The sequence below is a fragment of the Lipophrys pholis genome (genome assembly GCF_963383615.2).
Source record: "Lipophrys pholis genome assembly, chromosome: 2".
Lineage (NCBI taxonomy): Eukaryota > Metazoa > Chordata > Actinopteri > Blenniiformes > Blenniidae > Lipophrys > Lipophrys pholis.
The window spans coordinates 2,520,258-2,536,214 of NC_137636.1; the positions used below are offsets into that span (position 1 = coordinate 2,520,258).

The 15,957-nt window shown below is 40.0% G+C and overlaps 1 protein-coding gene across 2 annotated transcripts; it reads left to right on the forward strand.

Annotated features, from left to right (window-relative positions):
* The first annotated feature begins 1,035 nt into the window (after nucleotides 1-1,035).
* Nucleotides 1,036-14,954, forward strand: LOC308126740 (uncharacterized protein). 2 transcript variants are annotated; one of them, XM_080491329.1, is made up of 16 exons: nucleotides 1,036-1,106; nucleotides 2,607-2,778; nucleotides 3,403-3,593; nucleotides 5,110-5,214; nucleotides 5,717-5,855; nucleotides 7,093-7,243; nucleotides 7,343-7,475; nucleotides 7,659-7,814; nucleotides 8,877-8,914; nucleotides 9,007-9,036; nucleotides 9,144-9,310; nucleotides 11,518-12,014; nucleotides 12,131-12,230; nucleotides 12,896-13,121; nucleotides 13,504-13,593; nucleotides 14,388-14,954. In XM_080491329.1, the coding sequence occupies exons 2-15, from the start codon at nucleotides 2,647-2,649 to the stop codon at nucleotides 13,563-13,565; spliced, it is 2,127 nt and encodes a 708-aa protein (XP_080347455.1). In that variant the 5' UTR covers nucleotides 1,036-1,106; nucleotides 2,607-2,646; the 3' UTR covers nucleotides 13,566-13,593; nucleotides 14,388-14,954. The 2 variants fall into 2 exon arrangements, with proteins under 2 accessions (XP_080347455.1, XP_080347454.1); XM_080491328.1 differs by lacking the exon at nucleotides 13,504-13,593 and having other exon boundaries at nucleotides 1,038-1,106.
* Nucleotides 14,955-15,957: the final 1,003 nt, after the last annotated feature.

The window sequence follows — 15,957 nt, forward strand, 5'->3', positions numbered from 1 at the left end:
GTGGGGTTTGTTTACCTCACACGTGTGTGTCTTGTCTTGTATTCATGATTTGTGCCGAGCTCAGTCATGACATTACAGAACCGGGGTTGACGAAAACAGCCTGCAAGTCCAGACTGAGGGACACACAACTCTCACTGAAAACACATTTACAGATCCCGACAGGCACCTACAGTACACGTCACTGCAGTCGCTCAGAACCACCGCTTCAGTTCTGCTTTAGTACGACCCAGAGTTTAGTTCTTCTCTCACACCGGCACTAAAACTCAACCAGGTCGACCTAAATCAAGGGAGTCGAGCACATTTTAGTTCGGGCGCCACATCCAGCACGATTTCATCTTGAGTGGGCCGGACCGGACTAACCCTAACCCTAATAACCTTTTGAATTTAAAGTTTGGGGTTTTTGTGGTGCATAGTGATGAAAATGTTTGTTTTCATAAAACCAAATGATTATTACCAGAAATAACTCCAATCCCAACATGAAGCTAAGTTAATGAAACCTGGAGCGAAATGCAGAGGAGTTTATCCTTTATGGAGAAAACTGCAGATTTGTTGGAAATTTCTTCCTATAATTGTTTTTGTTTTATTAGATTGCAGGTGATTAATCACTTTCAGGAGAAATTGAAAGGTTAGAAATGTCTTCATTATACTGACTGAATGTCTCAAAGACTTTTTTTTTTAAAGAAAAGAGCAAAAAAAACAGTTTCCATTGTCATAATTTTACAAGTTGTGGAAATCAAAACTATTGCTCCATATTTTATTTACCGAGTTATTTATTTACGTCTTTGTGTATTTATTCATTTATCTATTTATTCCTATGGAGGCATTTATTCTGTAACGACCTTCAGTTTCTTGGTGTGACGCAAATGAAAGTTACTGAACATGACATAAGAGTTTTTCTGAGGTATTAGTAGAAATATAGCGTACTGTGTGGCACATCACTAATAGATTAAAATCAGTCCTGGCACAGAAGAATGTATCAAGGCCTTCCTCCTGTCATGCCTCTGTGGTAATTCCTCTGGTCGAGCCAGTTTCACTTCATTCTGTTGGTACTCCAGATCCGAGGACTTCAATTTGAACTAGCAGCTTTGGGTAAAGAGAAGACGCAGGTAAAAAGAGTTTAACTCAGTTATATTTCTCTTTATATTGTGAATGAGTATAGGGTAAAGGCAACGATTTGAACACTCACGTGTTGAGTTTGTAACTTCAACAAAATTACAGAAAGAAATCGGAATATAAGCAAAGACTTGGAGTTTGGTCAGTTCAAACATCCTGTCTTGCTTTAGAAGTTAAACCTGTATTGAATACTTTGCTTTTGTTAATATTTACAATGAAGTGGGTGAAAACGCCAGAGTTCATATTGTTTTAGTTTTAAATTGTTTCACTTTGAACATCCTGATCTATCCGTCGGTCTGCGACTGTGAGAATAACATGACGTCAGACATTAATCTTTGTAAAGTTATTACGCATTCCCTGATGAGATAAAAACACGTCCTGTTCGACAAACTCGGGGGTCAAAGTGTGAAATATAAAGTATTGAAATATGTTTGATAGATCAGATTTAACTATGTTAATACATTTCAACCTGTTGGGTTTTTTCTTTTGACTGCTGTGTGTGTGCGTGCGTGCAAATCTTTATTTGGGTAAAGAGAGTTTCTTCATAGTTATAATATTTATTTACAAACGTGTTTAATTGATTATTTATTTTCATATTTATTCATTTATTTATTTGCTTAATTATTTATCAATATATCTTTCTTTTTCATATTCATTTATTTGCATATTTGATTTTTTTTTTTTTTTTATGTATTTATTGTTGACAAATTACACCAACGAAATTGGGGAATTCCTAGAAATTCACAATCTTTATGAACATTAAAAAAACAAATGCTCAGCTAATTACTAAACAAATATTACATATAAACAGTGCAATATATCTACATATATATATATAATAAAAACTATATTGCATATATGTAATAGGTTGCAATTTTGTATCATATGTATGTTATACACACATATAACTTACATATATGTGCATATTACTCCATATATAAACAGTGTATTTACATCACATAGAATTGATATCAACATCTAATGAATGAATGAATTATAATCAGCAAGGAACGAACAAACTGAGTTTTTATTAGATTTTATTTCCTTTGCAGATGATTTTAGTTCAAATGTCCTTCAAAATGAGTCATTCGGGTCACTATATTTTATCTTAACAAGCTGTTATTATATGTAATTATGGTTTTTATTGATGAGTCACAATAACAGTAATGATGAGTAGGTTACATGAGCGATTACACAGATGATATCTGATGATGGAAAGGCAAAGAAAAGGACGTTAAACCTTTAATATTCCCTAGTTTTCTGAATCAATTGGGCATACCGGTAAATTGTAATCTGATCGACACAAATATTAACAAACACAAAGAGCTTAATCTAATCCCATATAAATGAGTTGAAACTAAATGCAGTATGTAGAGAAACTGAATGTATAACTTCCTATTAAGCTCTTTGAAATCTTTGAAAACTGCTCCGTGAATACAGTTTGACTGCCACAAATATAAAGTCCCGTCTGAATATAAACTCTATTCTTGCAGACATTTGGTTCTGACTCTTCATTGGGACCGTGGAGCTGAGATGTTGAACCGATCCGGTCTGATCGTCCTGTTCCAGGGACTCTCTCTGGTCCTGCTGGACCCAGGATGTGAAGCCTCCTCCCTGGGGATGACGGTTCACACGGAGCCTCTGGAAAGTACCGGAGGGAAAACGGTGGGCAGAGATTTCCCTCTTGATGTTTTCATTCACAAACCTTTCTCCAAACTCTGCACTTGCTCGAAAACAATTATCTAAGACCGTATCTCTAGTTTCTATTGAAAGAAGCGGTTGAAATTCTTGCCTCGGTATTCATGGCACATTTCAGTAATGAGGCAGATTAAAGTGGAAACAACCAAAAACCAACATACAGAAAAATAACTACAAATTACTTGCAACACATAATTTAAAGACACAGTGCAGCGTAAAATTACTTCATACTTCATTGCAATGCAAAAGGAAAAACATATTTAAAATCTATAATAATTAATTACCTATAAGTAATCAATCAATCCTGATGAAACGGTTAAATTAGAATAAATGTTTTGTTGTTGTTCATGTTCCAGTTCACTATGTCCAACATGGATTAACTTATTAACTATAAGTGGTGAATAATACAGGGTATCTGATGTTTCCTTCTTAATTCATTAACAAAAAGTCATAATCATCACAAGTTGAAGTTGGAACGTGGGCGAAACCCTGAGATTGAAATGTAATAACTGTAGAACTACCTGAGTGTCGGTGTCTCTACTGAGCTCCAGTATGAAGCTGCCAGGTTCGACCTCCTCTCTCCTCCTGCAGGTCCGAGCTCACTTCACCGCCGTCTTTCCCGGTCCGTGTCTGGATGTTTCCGGAGTGTGTTCAGCGGGAGAGGACTGCCTGGCTCAAAGTTACTCGGTGCCTTTCACCGGCTCGCTGCCCTCCCCGGGCTGGTGCGTCCGCCAGTGGCAGAAAACTGTACCCAGTGATTACAAGCACCTGCTGATGTTAGGGTAGGACACCTTTGAGAATAACTCTCTGAAATCCTTGGGTTCAGTAAATACATGTGAGTAGCATTTAATGGAGCTGTTTCTATTTCAGTGGAGCTCTTCTCTCTCGGGTAAACTAATCTTCTTGTTCAGGTCACTGCTGCTTTTTTACTCACGCCACAGGTACGCTGCTGTAACTTCAAGTGTTGAAGGTTGTTTTCTTAACTTGTGCTGATGGATTATGATGTTTGCAGATGACACAGTGGTTTGTAGTGAGCGTAGGAACCAGGTGGAGGAGAACCTGGAGGTTCGTAGATGAGGAGGAAGGAGGACGATATTAATGAGACGAGTCTCAAGGCCACGTTTTACACAGAGCTGGATAGAAAACGAATGACACAAATCACTTCCTGTTCCTTCTGCTCCTCCTAAATGTGGCGTTAGAATACAAAACAAGTCAAATACATGAAAATGTTGACTGGGAATCATGTCAGTCGCAGTGTAGGGACACATTGGACAGTTTTTAGAAGAGTGACGGTGAAAGAAAAAAAAAAAAAGAAGAGTGACGGTGAACATATGAAGTCATACATATGATGCTGATGACACTTCTGTCGCATACTGTGACGTTAAACTGTCTTTTCAAATCTCCCCTTGAGCCGGGGTTTTCAGATTAAACTGTTTTCAGTGGCTTGCGTCTTTGTTTACATGTAAACGACCAAACGCATTGGAATATGACAGTTTTCACTCGTTGTCCCGTAAACGAGGACTTGAGTCCCGTTTCAAGTGAAAATGCATCGTTTTTGCATATTTGTTTCAGAAATGTTTTTGCATTTATGCGGCATCATTTTGTCAATTTCCACAGAAACAGCAGCACAATGTAGTTGGGTTACTAGTGGGTGCTGATGGTTATTTCTGTAATTAAACCACACGTGTGAACAGAGAATAAAACACTATAAACATTAACACTGGGAGAACAAACATTCATTTGGACAGACGACCAAGTTGGATTGTTATTATGGTGACTGTCAAAATAAAAGTACCACGTCCAGTGGAATCTGGACTGGGAGTCATGACACTCTGTTAGAAAACGTTGTTGTTGTTCATCTACTGAGCACGAGCAGAACAACGATTTCCTGTGGCCGTGGTAAACATGTGCAGTAGCAGCAGAACAGCTGATCTTTCTTTGTTTTACACAGAGACACAGTTTTAAAAAAAGTTGTGTTATCAGTGACTCGGTGCCGTCGTCGTGTAAACAGACACAGTCACTAGAACACACTGTCGTGTAAACGGGGCCCGAGACACTTGAGGCAAACCGTCCGAAGTGGAAGGTGTGAAAGACAGGAAGTGAAGAAGAGCGAACAGGAGGGCGGGCTGGATGGAGATTCAAATATCTGAGCCTCATGGTGAGGACGTACGAGTACATCAGATTGACAGCACATGTTGGAAAGTGAGAGGTCGCTGATGTATGAGGGATGAGAGCAATAGAAGTCACCACAACTTATTAAATGTCCTCTAACATACAACCTTTTCCTCACTCTTTCAGGATCAACACAGAACTTTATGTGTCGATGAATGCAGAACCCAACATCCGAGGATACAACGGCAAACTCAACCGCCCGGCTTTCGTCGCTCTTCCTCCTCCCTTAAGGTATTTATACACCTAAACACACACACACACACACACACACACACACACACACACACACACACACACACACACACACACACACACACACACACACACACACACACAAACAAACAAATAAATCTGAGAGCGGTAAAACTGGAAAGTTCCCACTGGCGAAGTGGGAAGTTTGGCGTATTAAAAGAAATGGATTTTACATTACTTAACATCCACGTCCAAGTCAGATTTATTTTGATTGTTTGACTTTTTTATCCTTAAAATAAACACGTGATCAATCTTTTTTTTTTTTTAAACATTAATAAAAAACAGTATAGTACAACAGATGTCAGCTGAATCTAACAAACATGCCACAGATGTCTAGTTTTTAACATTAAAAGTCACATGTCAGACTTTTTCATCGAACTTGGATTTACCACTGTGTTTGCGTTGACTGAACTTCTCATTCGATCCTCGTTACCTGCTGTGTTTCCTCTGTGCTCTGATTCTTGCTGTGTTTTGGGATCAGGGCCCGGGTGAACTGCCCTCACCACTTTGAGCTGACGGTAAAAGACCCGGATGGGGACAAGGTTCGATGTCGCTTCGCCCGTCCCGACCGGGGGGAGTGTCGCGACTGCAGACAACACTCCTTTATAGACGTAGACGAGGTGAGTCCAACCTCAGGGACTCGGGAACTAAGGCGCCGTTTACACGAGTGAAAACGCATCATTTTTAGGGGGGGGGGGGGTTCGTTTCAGAAAAGTGTCGCATTTACACAAGAACAATTTAGTTTTCATGTGAGGCCACTAGCGAGAGCATGGACCGGGAGACACGACACTCTGGGGGCAGACATTGTTGTTATTGTCCATCTAATGAGCATGTGCAGAAGATCTAGTTACATTCACAGTATTTCAAAAAGGCTGCAATTCCACAGAGACTGAGTCAGTTCCACCTCGGCAGCCATTTTCAAAAAGTTCCGAGCAATGTTGTCGTGGAAACGGATTCTCTAAAACGCAACAAAAGTTTTGTGTTTTCACTTGAAAACGTTGTTGTGTAAACGAGGCGTGTTAGAGCCGGATATGTAACAACAACCCGAATTGTTGTAAAATATGATGTAATAAACCCCCGAAATTTAATAACTGGTTGATAATGTAACAAAATTGCTGAGTTCGAAATGTAATTAAAAAAATTTAATAAAATCTAAAATGAAATAACTGGTCAATGATTTAACAAGATTTAAGAAGTAAAAACTTTTTTAATATTACAGTAGGGGGCAGGCAAAATATGTTTCTCCTTATCGTAATAATAAGTTCTATTTTTTATTTAATTTGATTTAATTGTATTTTATTTTATTTTATTTTATTTTATTTTATTTTATTTTATTTTATTTTATTTTATTTTTATTTTTATTTTATTTTATCATAAAGTGAGTCACTGATTTATGGTTTGAACTTGAACAATGATATTTATGTATAATTGCTGTTGCTCAAGTCATTAATAGTCTTCTGTTCTCTATAATCTGTAATCTATTTCTCCATTCATGAGTACAAAAAAAATGTATAAGCATTAAACTTATTAAGATCACATTTAAATATTTCTTAAATCTTTTCACATTATTGACCAGTTATTACATTTCGGGTTTTATTACATTATATTTGACCACATTTCCAGTCGTTGTTACAGTTTGGGTTCTTGTTCTATATCAGGCTCTAACAAGGCCTAAAGGTTATAAAACAAGTTTATGGGAAACCCTGAGAAATGAATAATGTTTCCAAGCCTGATTTAGAAGAAGTCAGCAGTCGTCAGGCCTTCAGGAAGTTTGTTCCACAAGTGTTTCTCTGCTACCTGCTATGACAATAACAGACATTTCAACATACATGATGTTTCATTTCCCTCTTGTTTCAGGAAAACTGCATGTTCAGGTTCACTGGAGAAGCGCCTGCAGGACAGTATTTCATCTACCTGATGGTGGAGGACTTTATTCCCTACCCCAAGACAAGATATGTGGTGGACAACCCCCCGCTGAGCTCTGTCCCGCTGCACCTCTCTCTCACCGGCGAGTCTTTTCTGTCAGAGGAGAGGCATTTTTCACCTAAATAAAATACATAACAAATTCAGTTTGAAATGACTGAAATGTCTCTGTTGTCCCGTCCAGTGGAAGAATCAGACACCAGCTGCAGTGAAGAGCCGCTGGCATCAGAGGAGACCCTCAAAGACAAGTCTGTGCTGTTCGTCCTGCCGTACCAGGAGGTCAGATTCTCCGTCATCTATACGTCTCAGCTGGAGAGGTGTGCAAACCCTTAAATACACCAGATAAGCTCAAACTGAAGAAAAATCTCACTGTGTTTATCTCAATTCTCATAATCGGGTGTCGTTATCCGATAAAACAGATCACAGAAATCCAAATAGAGCCAAGAAAGATCTGTTTCAAACTTCATTGTGAAATAAAGTTTTCCCCTCCACATATTCAGTGTTTCCGAGGTGGCAGTGATCGGCCCTCCTGAGCTCTACAGGTTCGGCTTCACATCAGTCGGCCCCTTCACCAAGCTGACCGTCGCCTGGGTCCGCTCTGAAAACGCCACGCTGACCCAGCTGCTGCCCATCTGCTTCGTGGCAAACACCCCGAGGTCAGTCTGGCCCGCATCACACCTCAAAGTACTGCAGTACCTCGAAGTAGATAAACTCAGTAGCCTATTGTAATACTATCTGTTTACGTTCTTTATTTCCACCCCGTTTTAAACCTGTAATCTCAATGACACACATTTTCCCAGCTGGATTTTATTCCCTTAATTCCTGAGAAGAAGAAAGAAAAATCCAGATAAAGTTGAATAACTGAAATGATAAACTGTGAATAATATCAGTTCAACATATATTTTTAATATTTAGTTTTTTTCTGCATATATACTGGAGATGAATCCAAATCATAAAATATGCTTCAAAAATCTTTCGGCATAAACAGATTAGAAGAAGCAGATTAGAAGGTTTATAAGAAGCAGATTATAAGATTTATAAACACAGATAATTTCAAATTAACATGTAACTGGAATGAGAATAGTTTATTTACCAGCTTTTTTCACCCCCCGGGGAGTTTTCACGAGTACAAGTCTCGACTCGATACCTGATGCTGGTCTCGGTGCATCAGGTATCGAGTGATACCCCATCGAGTAGGGCAACCCCTACTCGATGTTGCCCTTCAGTCCTACACTGAAAAAAAGTATTCTCAGTCATTTCCACAAACACAAAGATTATTTGTTGAGTTAATGTAATTTAATCATGTCACACATTTCCATGTAGTCATATTAAGTCGATTGACTCCCATTTATTCATATTATCTGAACAACATGTATTAGAATGAACCATTTAACGACAAGAAACTCAATGTGCTCATGTTAAACAAACATATTTCTGATATGTAAACTGAAAAACTGCATAGTGCGTTTTAAATTAGTAGAATGTGACAAAGATTGGGATCATTTCCAACTAGAAAACTAAAAAACTACAACCTTGACTTTTATCAGTTTACCTTATATATGGAGTAAAAGATTGCATTTCTGGAAACTGATCAAGGTGAAAAGATTTACTCAGTTGATATAAATATTGACTTTATGTCAGTCAGATTTGCCTCTAATGAGCCGAGCGCCCTTTAATAACACACAAAGCCGACTGAGCTGCACTTCTTGTTTTCCCAGTTTGCAGTCAGAGCCCCGATGTGTGTGGTTATATCAAAGTGAGTCATTCTGCTTCCTGGAAACAACACAACAATACCTGTAAAGCATCAAGGTAAAGAGTCCGTTCTTTAAAGTTCTGCTTCTTTTCCAGGGGAATTGAGTGGACTGCCTGCAGGAACAGGTCAGGAAGTCACTCTTTATAATATTCAAACGTTTTGTGACAGATGTTTCTGTGATCCAATCGCATCAGAACATCTGTGAGCATGAATCACCTGCTGCTGTCTGCAGAGCTGAAGTGCAACAACACAGAAATGAGTGTGCTGCTCCCGCTGGCCTCGCTCAGCAACGTTAACCTGACGGAGCTGCAGCTCAACAGCCCCTCCTGCCCCGTCGTCTACAACAACACTCACCTGATGGCACGCATCTCTCTGAACGGCTGCGGCACAAAGACTGTGGTAAAGTACAGCCCGCCGCTGTCTGGCCCACACGCTGTTATTACTGCTTTTAGATTATTGCTTCAGACTTTTCCATTTGTTCTCGGAAGTAGCACAAGACCCATAAACTTATTTTGTGATATACTGACTGTTCAGCATAATGTTGAAGAACTTTGAGTTCATGTTGTAAATAGATTTCACTTGTATTGCACTTTTCAGCTGATTTAACCCCCCTAAAGCGCCTTACATTCACACACACATTCACACGCCAATGGAGTTAGCTGCTACGCAAGATGCTCGGTCTATGGTAAGAATTTGGGGTTGGGGTGTCTTGCTCAAGGACACAGACATGAAATTGGGAATCCAACCTGCACCCTCACTGTACCAGCTGAGCCACAGCCGCCCCCAATATGTGCATATAACAACCAATAATGTAAGAATTTGGGCCTTTGTCAGTGCAATAAACACAACATTGTTAGGTGCCAATAGTGTAATAAGATATTTAAACATTAACAATGAGAGAACACGGACATCCTGGTGGACAGACGACCAAGTTAGATTATTATTACCCACCTTGGGAGCCGTTTTCAAAAGGTTGCGTTCTCAGAGGCTCTGAGCACTGTTGCCCTGAAAACGGATGCCCCAAATGCAACGAAAGAGTTTGCGTTTACCTGTTTGGTTCTGACCCGGTCTTAAACTGAGGACCTGCTTCCTATCAGTGCAAACCGCTACTCCACTCTGCAGCTCAACTTTAGTTCACAAACACTTAAAATCCTGAGCAAGAATTCCTCTGAGGCCACAAGTGTCCTAATTGAACAGCTAATTGTCACATTTTCGGAGCAGTAAATGAGAATCTTCTCCGGGGCCCAGTGCGCCCCCTCTGTTTACCATCCATCACCTCCAATATTACAGTAATATTAGCCTCCACTAACGTCGCTGTCGAATGACTGTGACTTTTACTGCTCCACTCATTCCTTTGCCGAGTATTCGCTGCTGCACTTATGAGAAAGAGAAGGATTACGCTTAGAAGCAGTTTAATGTCTCGTCTCTACTGACCTCAGGTGGTCGAGCTTCGTCTTGCAGCGATACTTTTAAGGAGGCTGAGTGCAGTGTGTGGCTTCGTCTACAGAAAAAATGAAATCCCCAAAATTATGAGTGCAATTAAGGTGAAACATGGACGCCAGGAGGTTTATCAGGCTGGAGTTGTGCGTGTTTCTGCTGACAAGGCCTTAATGTGACGTATCACTGATTAACAATCATGTTCTTCCAGCCACTGAGTGATATTTGTCTCCCTCTTTCAGCCAAATTATTACCACCGGGTGGGATCAAATTAATCTGATTGGAGCTGCTGTACCCGCAGACTATAAAAAACTAGACAACACATCAAATCATAATAATCAGACATTGAATCAAGCTGAGCTGTCACCGCCCACATATTGAGAGTGAAACTCATCCAATTGACTTGAAACTCACACGGCACCATAAATTCTCCCTAAGATGAAGTTGGAAATGTTTTGTTTCGAAAATATTTATTCATGTGATGTTAAGGCTGTTTTTGCTGCTTTTCTATCTTTCTGGTTTCATCACACATAAAGTTCAGACAAATGATTAAAGTTCAGATAAATTATTGTCTGTAACTTCATTGTTTTACTGCTTAAACCTACAACATGCAGATTTACAAAAGAATAAACTACGTTGTCTTCTAATAGGTTAGAGTAGATCCATGTTGAGGCGGCGTCGGGCCTGGTCCTCTGCCGTGACTGGTTCCTCTCACACAGGGGTGTCAAACATAAGGCCCGTGGGCCAAAACCCCGGGCGCAAGAGACTCCAATCCAGCTCGCCAAACCAACAAGCAAATTGTAAAACATTCAAAGAAAACATTGATTTTTTATTTTTTTGAAAGAAAGAGAAAGAAATTCCTCGCGCTCAGCAGACAACACGACACTGAGACCCGAGCTGAGATTTCACTGTGGCTGCCATGAAAGATAGCAAACTAGCATTAGCCTCAAATCCACGCTGTCAGGGTGAGTTTGTAAAAACATGCACGATGCAACAGCTACAGGAGAAGTTTATTTGACATTTCACTGCATTTTGTGGGACTAAAATTAGCTGTATGTAGTAACTTTTGACAGCATTTGCTTGATTTCAGACGTTTTTCTCCAAACTGATGTAGATTTTAAGAGTTCATGCATAAACCTATCTTTATGTGTTTCTTCTTTTTTCCCCAGCATGCTGGGACAGATGTGGTATACACCAACACATTACAAAGTGTGCGTCCTTACACCGTGGTCAACCGCGTGCCGTCCCTCGTCTTCCCCCTGGCCTGCCGGATCCCAGCAGTCCAGGCCCAGGGACCCCACTATGCCGTCGACTTGCCCACTGAGAGGGAAACCTTCGGCGATTTCAGGTTTTGGATGGAATTTCACCTCCCAGGCGAGGGGCCCGTGGCACAGTTCACCAGGACACCCAACTTCCGTGCAAACCCCTTCGTTGAACGTCGATCCCGACGAGAGGCGGAGTCAGAAAGGGAGCTCGCTATCGTCCTCCACACGCCCAACAACTCCGACTCAAACAGCATGGTCCGGGTCAACAGGGTCCGGTTCGACGTCCTGGACCTCCACGTGATGTCCGACTGCAAGGCGGAGCGAGTCGAACTGTTAGTGAGCAGTTGTCTTGAGTCTGAGACGGCAGATTTTCAGACAAGCCAGCGCTTTCTCAACAAAGGGTGAGTTGCATTTCACCTTCTGAAGGTGTGAATGTGATCATTTTGGTTGACTGACATTATGTATGAGATATTCTTGTGACACGTGAATTCAGTTTTTTTCTCTCCTTCTCGCTCAGGTGTCTGGTGTCCAAAGACTTCTTGGAAATTAGTGTTCCACAAGGCAAAATCAAAATCTACCGGCTTGATTTGAACAAGATATCAGTCAACGGAACAACGGTTTGTTTCACACGTGTATTTTTGAAAGCCCTGCAACATACGTTTCGTGCTTCTCTATTCTGAAGGCTCCGTTCGCACGACAACGTTCTCAGGTTAAAATGAAAAACTTTCATTTTGGCATTTTTTTAAAGTTCCACCTTGAAGACGGTTTCCAAAAGCTGCGTTTTCAGTGATTCCAAGCACCCACAATGCAATGAAAGTTTAGCATTTTCACTTGAAAATGTTGTCGTTTTTCTATTTCTTACTTAATTACTCAGTCTTTTCACTTCTTTTTGTAACTAATCATGTCTGGTCATGCTTGTTTTCTTTATTTTCGTTTGTTTGTTGTTGTTGTTTTTGTTCTCTTATCTTAAAAAAAAGATGAAGAAATGACCAGAGACCATCACAACTGTACAATTTCCCATGTGAAATTTCAATAACTAAAATTAAATAAAAAGAAAAGAAAAGAAAATGTTGTTGCGTAAACAGGGCCTGAATGTAGGCAATGCACCATCTGGTGGTACAAAGTGGTATTACAAAACAAATCAGCATGCAGCTAACTGTTTAACTTGTTAACCTTGTAAGATTTTGATAATCACTTTTGTATGTGTCCTTTAGTGATTAAAGTTTTTAAATGTCACCGCGGTGAAACGCTCCAACTCCCCTATGGGATTTCATGTCCACAGATGTACGTGCAGTGTGTCGTCAACCTGTGCATCCCCACCATGCCTTCAGACGAGTGCCCAGATCTGTGTCAAGGCGCCACGGCTCAGACCCCCGTGGTTAACAGTGTGTTCACAGCCAGCTACACCGTCAGGTCGGGGCCCGTTAGCCTCGTGCGCACCAGTACAGCTCCACCTACTACAACCACAACGACGACCACGGCCAGACCCGGGACCCAAGGCTCTCATGGTAAGACCTTACATTGTAAACCTTTCCGCAGACATACTGAATCTATCCAATGCAGTTGTTGACAACAAAAGATTAAATATGGTTCCATGCTTGTGTGTCGGCCAAAGCTCCCCAGAATCGCCGATCATTGGGTAGGAGTGGTTGCAATAGTTTGTTTTCCACGTCATCACAACAGATAGATGCAGGTTAGGAAAAGCTACTAAAAAGACAGCAATTCTTACAAACTATAAAAACCTATTCAACATACTGGAAGCCATACAGAAAAAATATACGAAAGGCTGAGTCACTCCCCAAATGGAGACTATGTGATGCATTTATGATGATCGTTGGAAGGTTCTTTAGTTGGGTTATATGGACACTTGGTATCTGGTTGGATCTGTAGAGGGCACAGGGAGGAGGAGGGGACAGTTCTCACCACTGTCACCAGATTGGCAGACAATTTAGCAGATGGACAACCAAGACGAAAACCCTGGTATGTTCATCATTTGCTTCCATCTATTAAACCATCAACTAAACTGCAAGTAGACTGAAATTCTGTCATGTAATTTTTATAATATTGCCGCATAAATGCAAAACTTTTCTGAGACAAAAATGTGTGAATGCGAGTCCAGAATTAGATAAAGTGGCATAACAGAATGGGATTTGTCTTCACTGCATTTACAATTTATTCGAAGGTATTTTAGAAAACAAAGATGGCTTCAAAACTCCACAAACGCCACTAAAAATGGCAAGAAATAATGCATGTTTGGAAAAGACAAAAGAGCACCACCCCACTAAAACAACGTGCTGCCCATTATCACTTTATTTTACACATTATGCTTGTCTTTTTAAAACTGGTATTTCGTGGAGAAGACAATAGGCAGAATACATGTGATGAATGTTTCAGTGCCAGCACACAAAACAGCAGCTGTTTGGATAATTAAACCGTTCACTACCAGGCAAATTAAACTTTCTGGGGCCTTTAGATTTTCCTGTTTTTGGAGGAAACCGCTGAGCTCATAATAGTCTGTTTGATATTAATCACCAACTGCATTAAAGTCTACTGGCACTGAAACACTGAACTGCTTTGGGCCCTGCAGCTGCACCGAGCCTCTAAAATGAGCCAATTTACTGTGAATTTTATTGTCATCTTTTATTATCCCCATGAAAATTATTTTAAAATACTGCTCTGTGGCTATGCAGATTACCCTCTCTTGATGATATTTGCCTTGAGTGAACTATAAATGTTTTTTTTTTAAAAACCTGTAATCGACTCTTCTCCTGCAGCTACTAAACAGACGTCATCCATGACGACGGGGTTCATTGTGACGGTTATCGGCGTATTTCTCCATCGGATTTACTGAACGTTCAACTGGAAAACGATGATCCAGAACATGAAGGATAGCATTTATATGTTTGTGAAATGCAGTCATTGGATGTGACACAATTCCACTCATTTTTTTTTTAAGATATTAAGATATGAAAATGAAGATTTGATGCATCTCCGTACCTGAAAAAGAAGAGAAAATACTGAGATATTGGCTGCTTTAAATGCAATACCTTTGACTACAGCATTCATGTTGACCCGCAGAGGTAGAATGTGAAAAGACGTGGCTCTGAGAAGCAGCTATGAAATGAAATATTCTCCCTAAAATAAAGCATTGATTTTTATTTGCTCATTAAATCTAACAGCCTAAAAACTGTTGCATGTTATTTTTTTTTTTATCTTTTCCCTCATTTCCTCACTGCGCGCTGTTATTTTACACATGTAAATGTTAATTTTGCTGAAATGTACTTGTGCCTTAACATCTAGAGATAGATGTATTTATCTCTACTAATAAACACTTTCCACAGAACAGGTTCTCTGTGTTCATTGTGAGGGGGAAGTTTGGAAAACTGATTGATGAAATAACCAGACTGATAAAGATGAAAGGTTTGTAAGTACACAGTAAATACACTTTACGTCCACGAGTTTGACATATTCCAGAAACTGTGCGGATTCAGTCGGTTTTTGCACGGTTTTAAAAGGAAATTTTAAATCTCAATTATAATTTCACTGTTGTACATTATGTTGCAGTGTTGAGTCACTCTGAGGTCTGCAACCTGCGGCTCTGGAGCCACATGAGGCTCTTCAGCTCCAGTGTAATGGCTCCCTGGAGCTTTCATAGTATGGAAGGTGGGGAATCGAACCTGCAACCTTCTGATTGAGCGATGGCGACGCTACAATAATTGTAGGCAATGCAAGGCAAGGCAAATGTATTTGTAGAGCACCATTCAGACACAGGGCAATTTCTAAATGAATACATTAAACACAAGGAAACACATTAAAGCTTTACAAAAAACTTTTACGAAATACTTTCATTAAATGTGTGATTAAGCCATCAGGAGACAAAATACACGTGGGATCAGACCGAGAGCAATTGAAAATGACGATAGGATGTGCAGACCACTTCCTGTCATTGTGAAGCAGTTTTCACCAAGTGTTGGATTGTTCACCCTCGAGTTGGTTTTAGACCCTCGTGAGAGACGTTACTTTGACCCTACTGCTGTGTTGTTGCGATAGGAGCTGGAGAATCGAACCTGCAACCTTCTGATTGAAAGACGACCATATTACAAAAAAAAAAAAAAAAAGCTTCAGGGTCCAAAATTGTGAAATGCAATAAAGAAAATTGATGATGATGCAACATGCTACTGTGTTGACTGTATTTCCCATGTGAGAAAGTTTTAGCTGAAGCATCATGTAAATTACACTTAAATATCCTTCATAAAGGATATTAGCGACTGTATATATTGTGACGTGTTACAGTAACCGTGCAGAACCAGCAGATCACCCCGGGCTTGTCATGAACACACACAC

Excerpts from the sequence above, each read along its gene's own strand:
- LOC308126740 (XM_080491328.1), top strand. The coding sequence starts at position 2,647 with ATGTTGAACCGATCCGGTCTGATCGTCCTGTTCCAGGGACTCTCTCTG. Across the intron at positions 2,779-3,402 it reads AAAGTACCGGAGGGAAAACG|GTCCGAGCTCACTTCACCGC; the intron begins GTGGGCAGAGAT and ends CTCCTCCTGCAG. Across the intron at positions 7,815-8,876 it reads TTCGTGGCAAACACCCCGAG|TTTGCAGTCAGAGCCCCGAT; the intron begins GTCAGTCTGGCC and ends TTGTTTTCCCAG.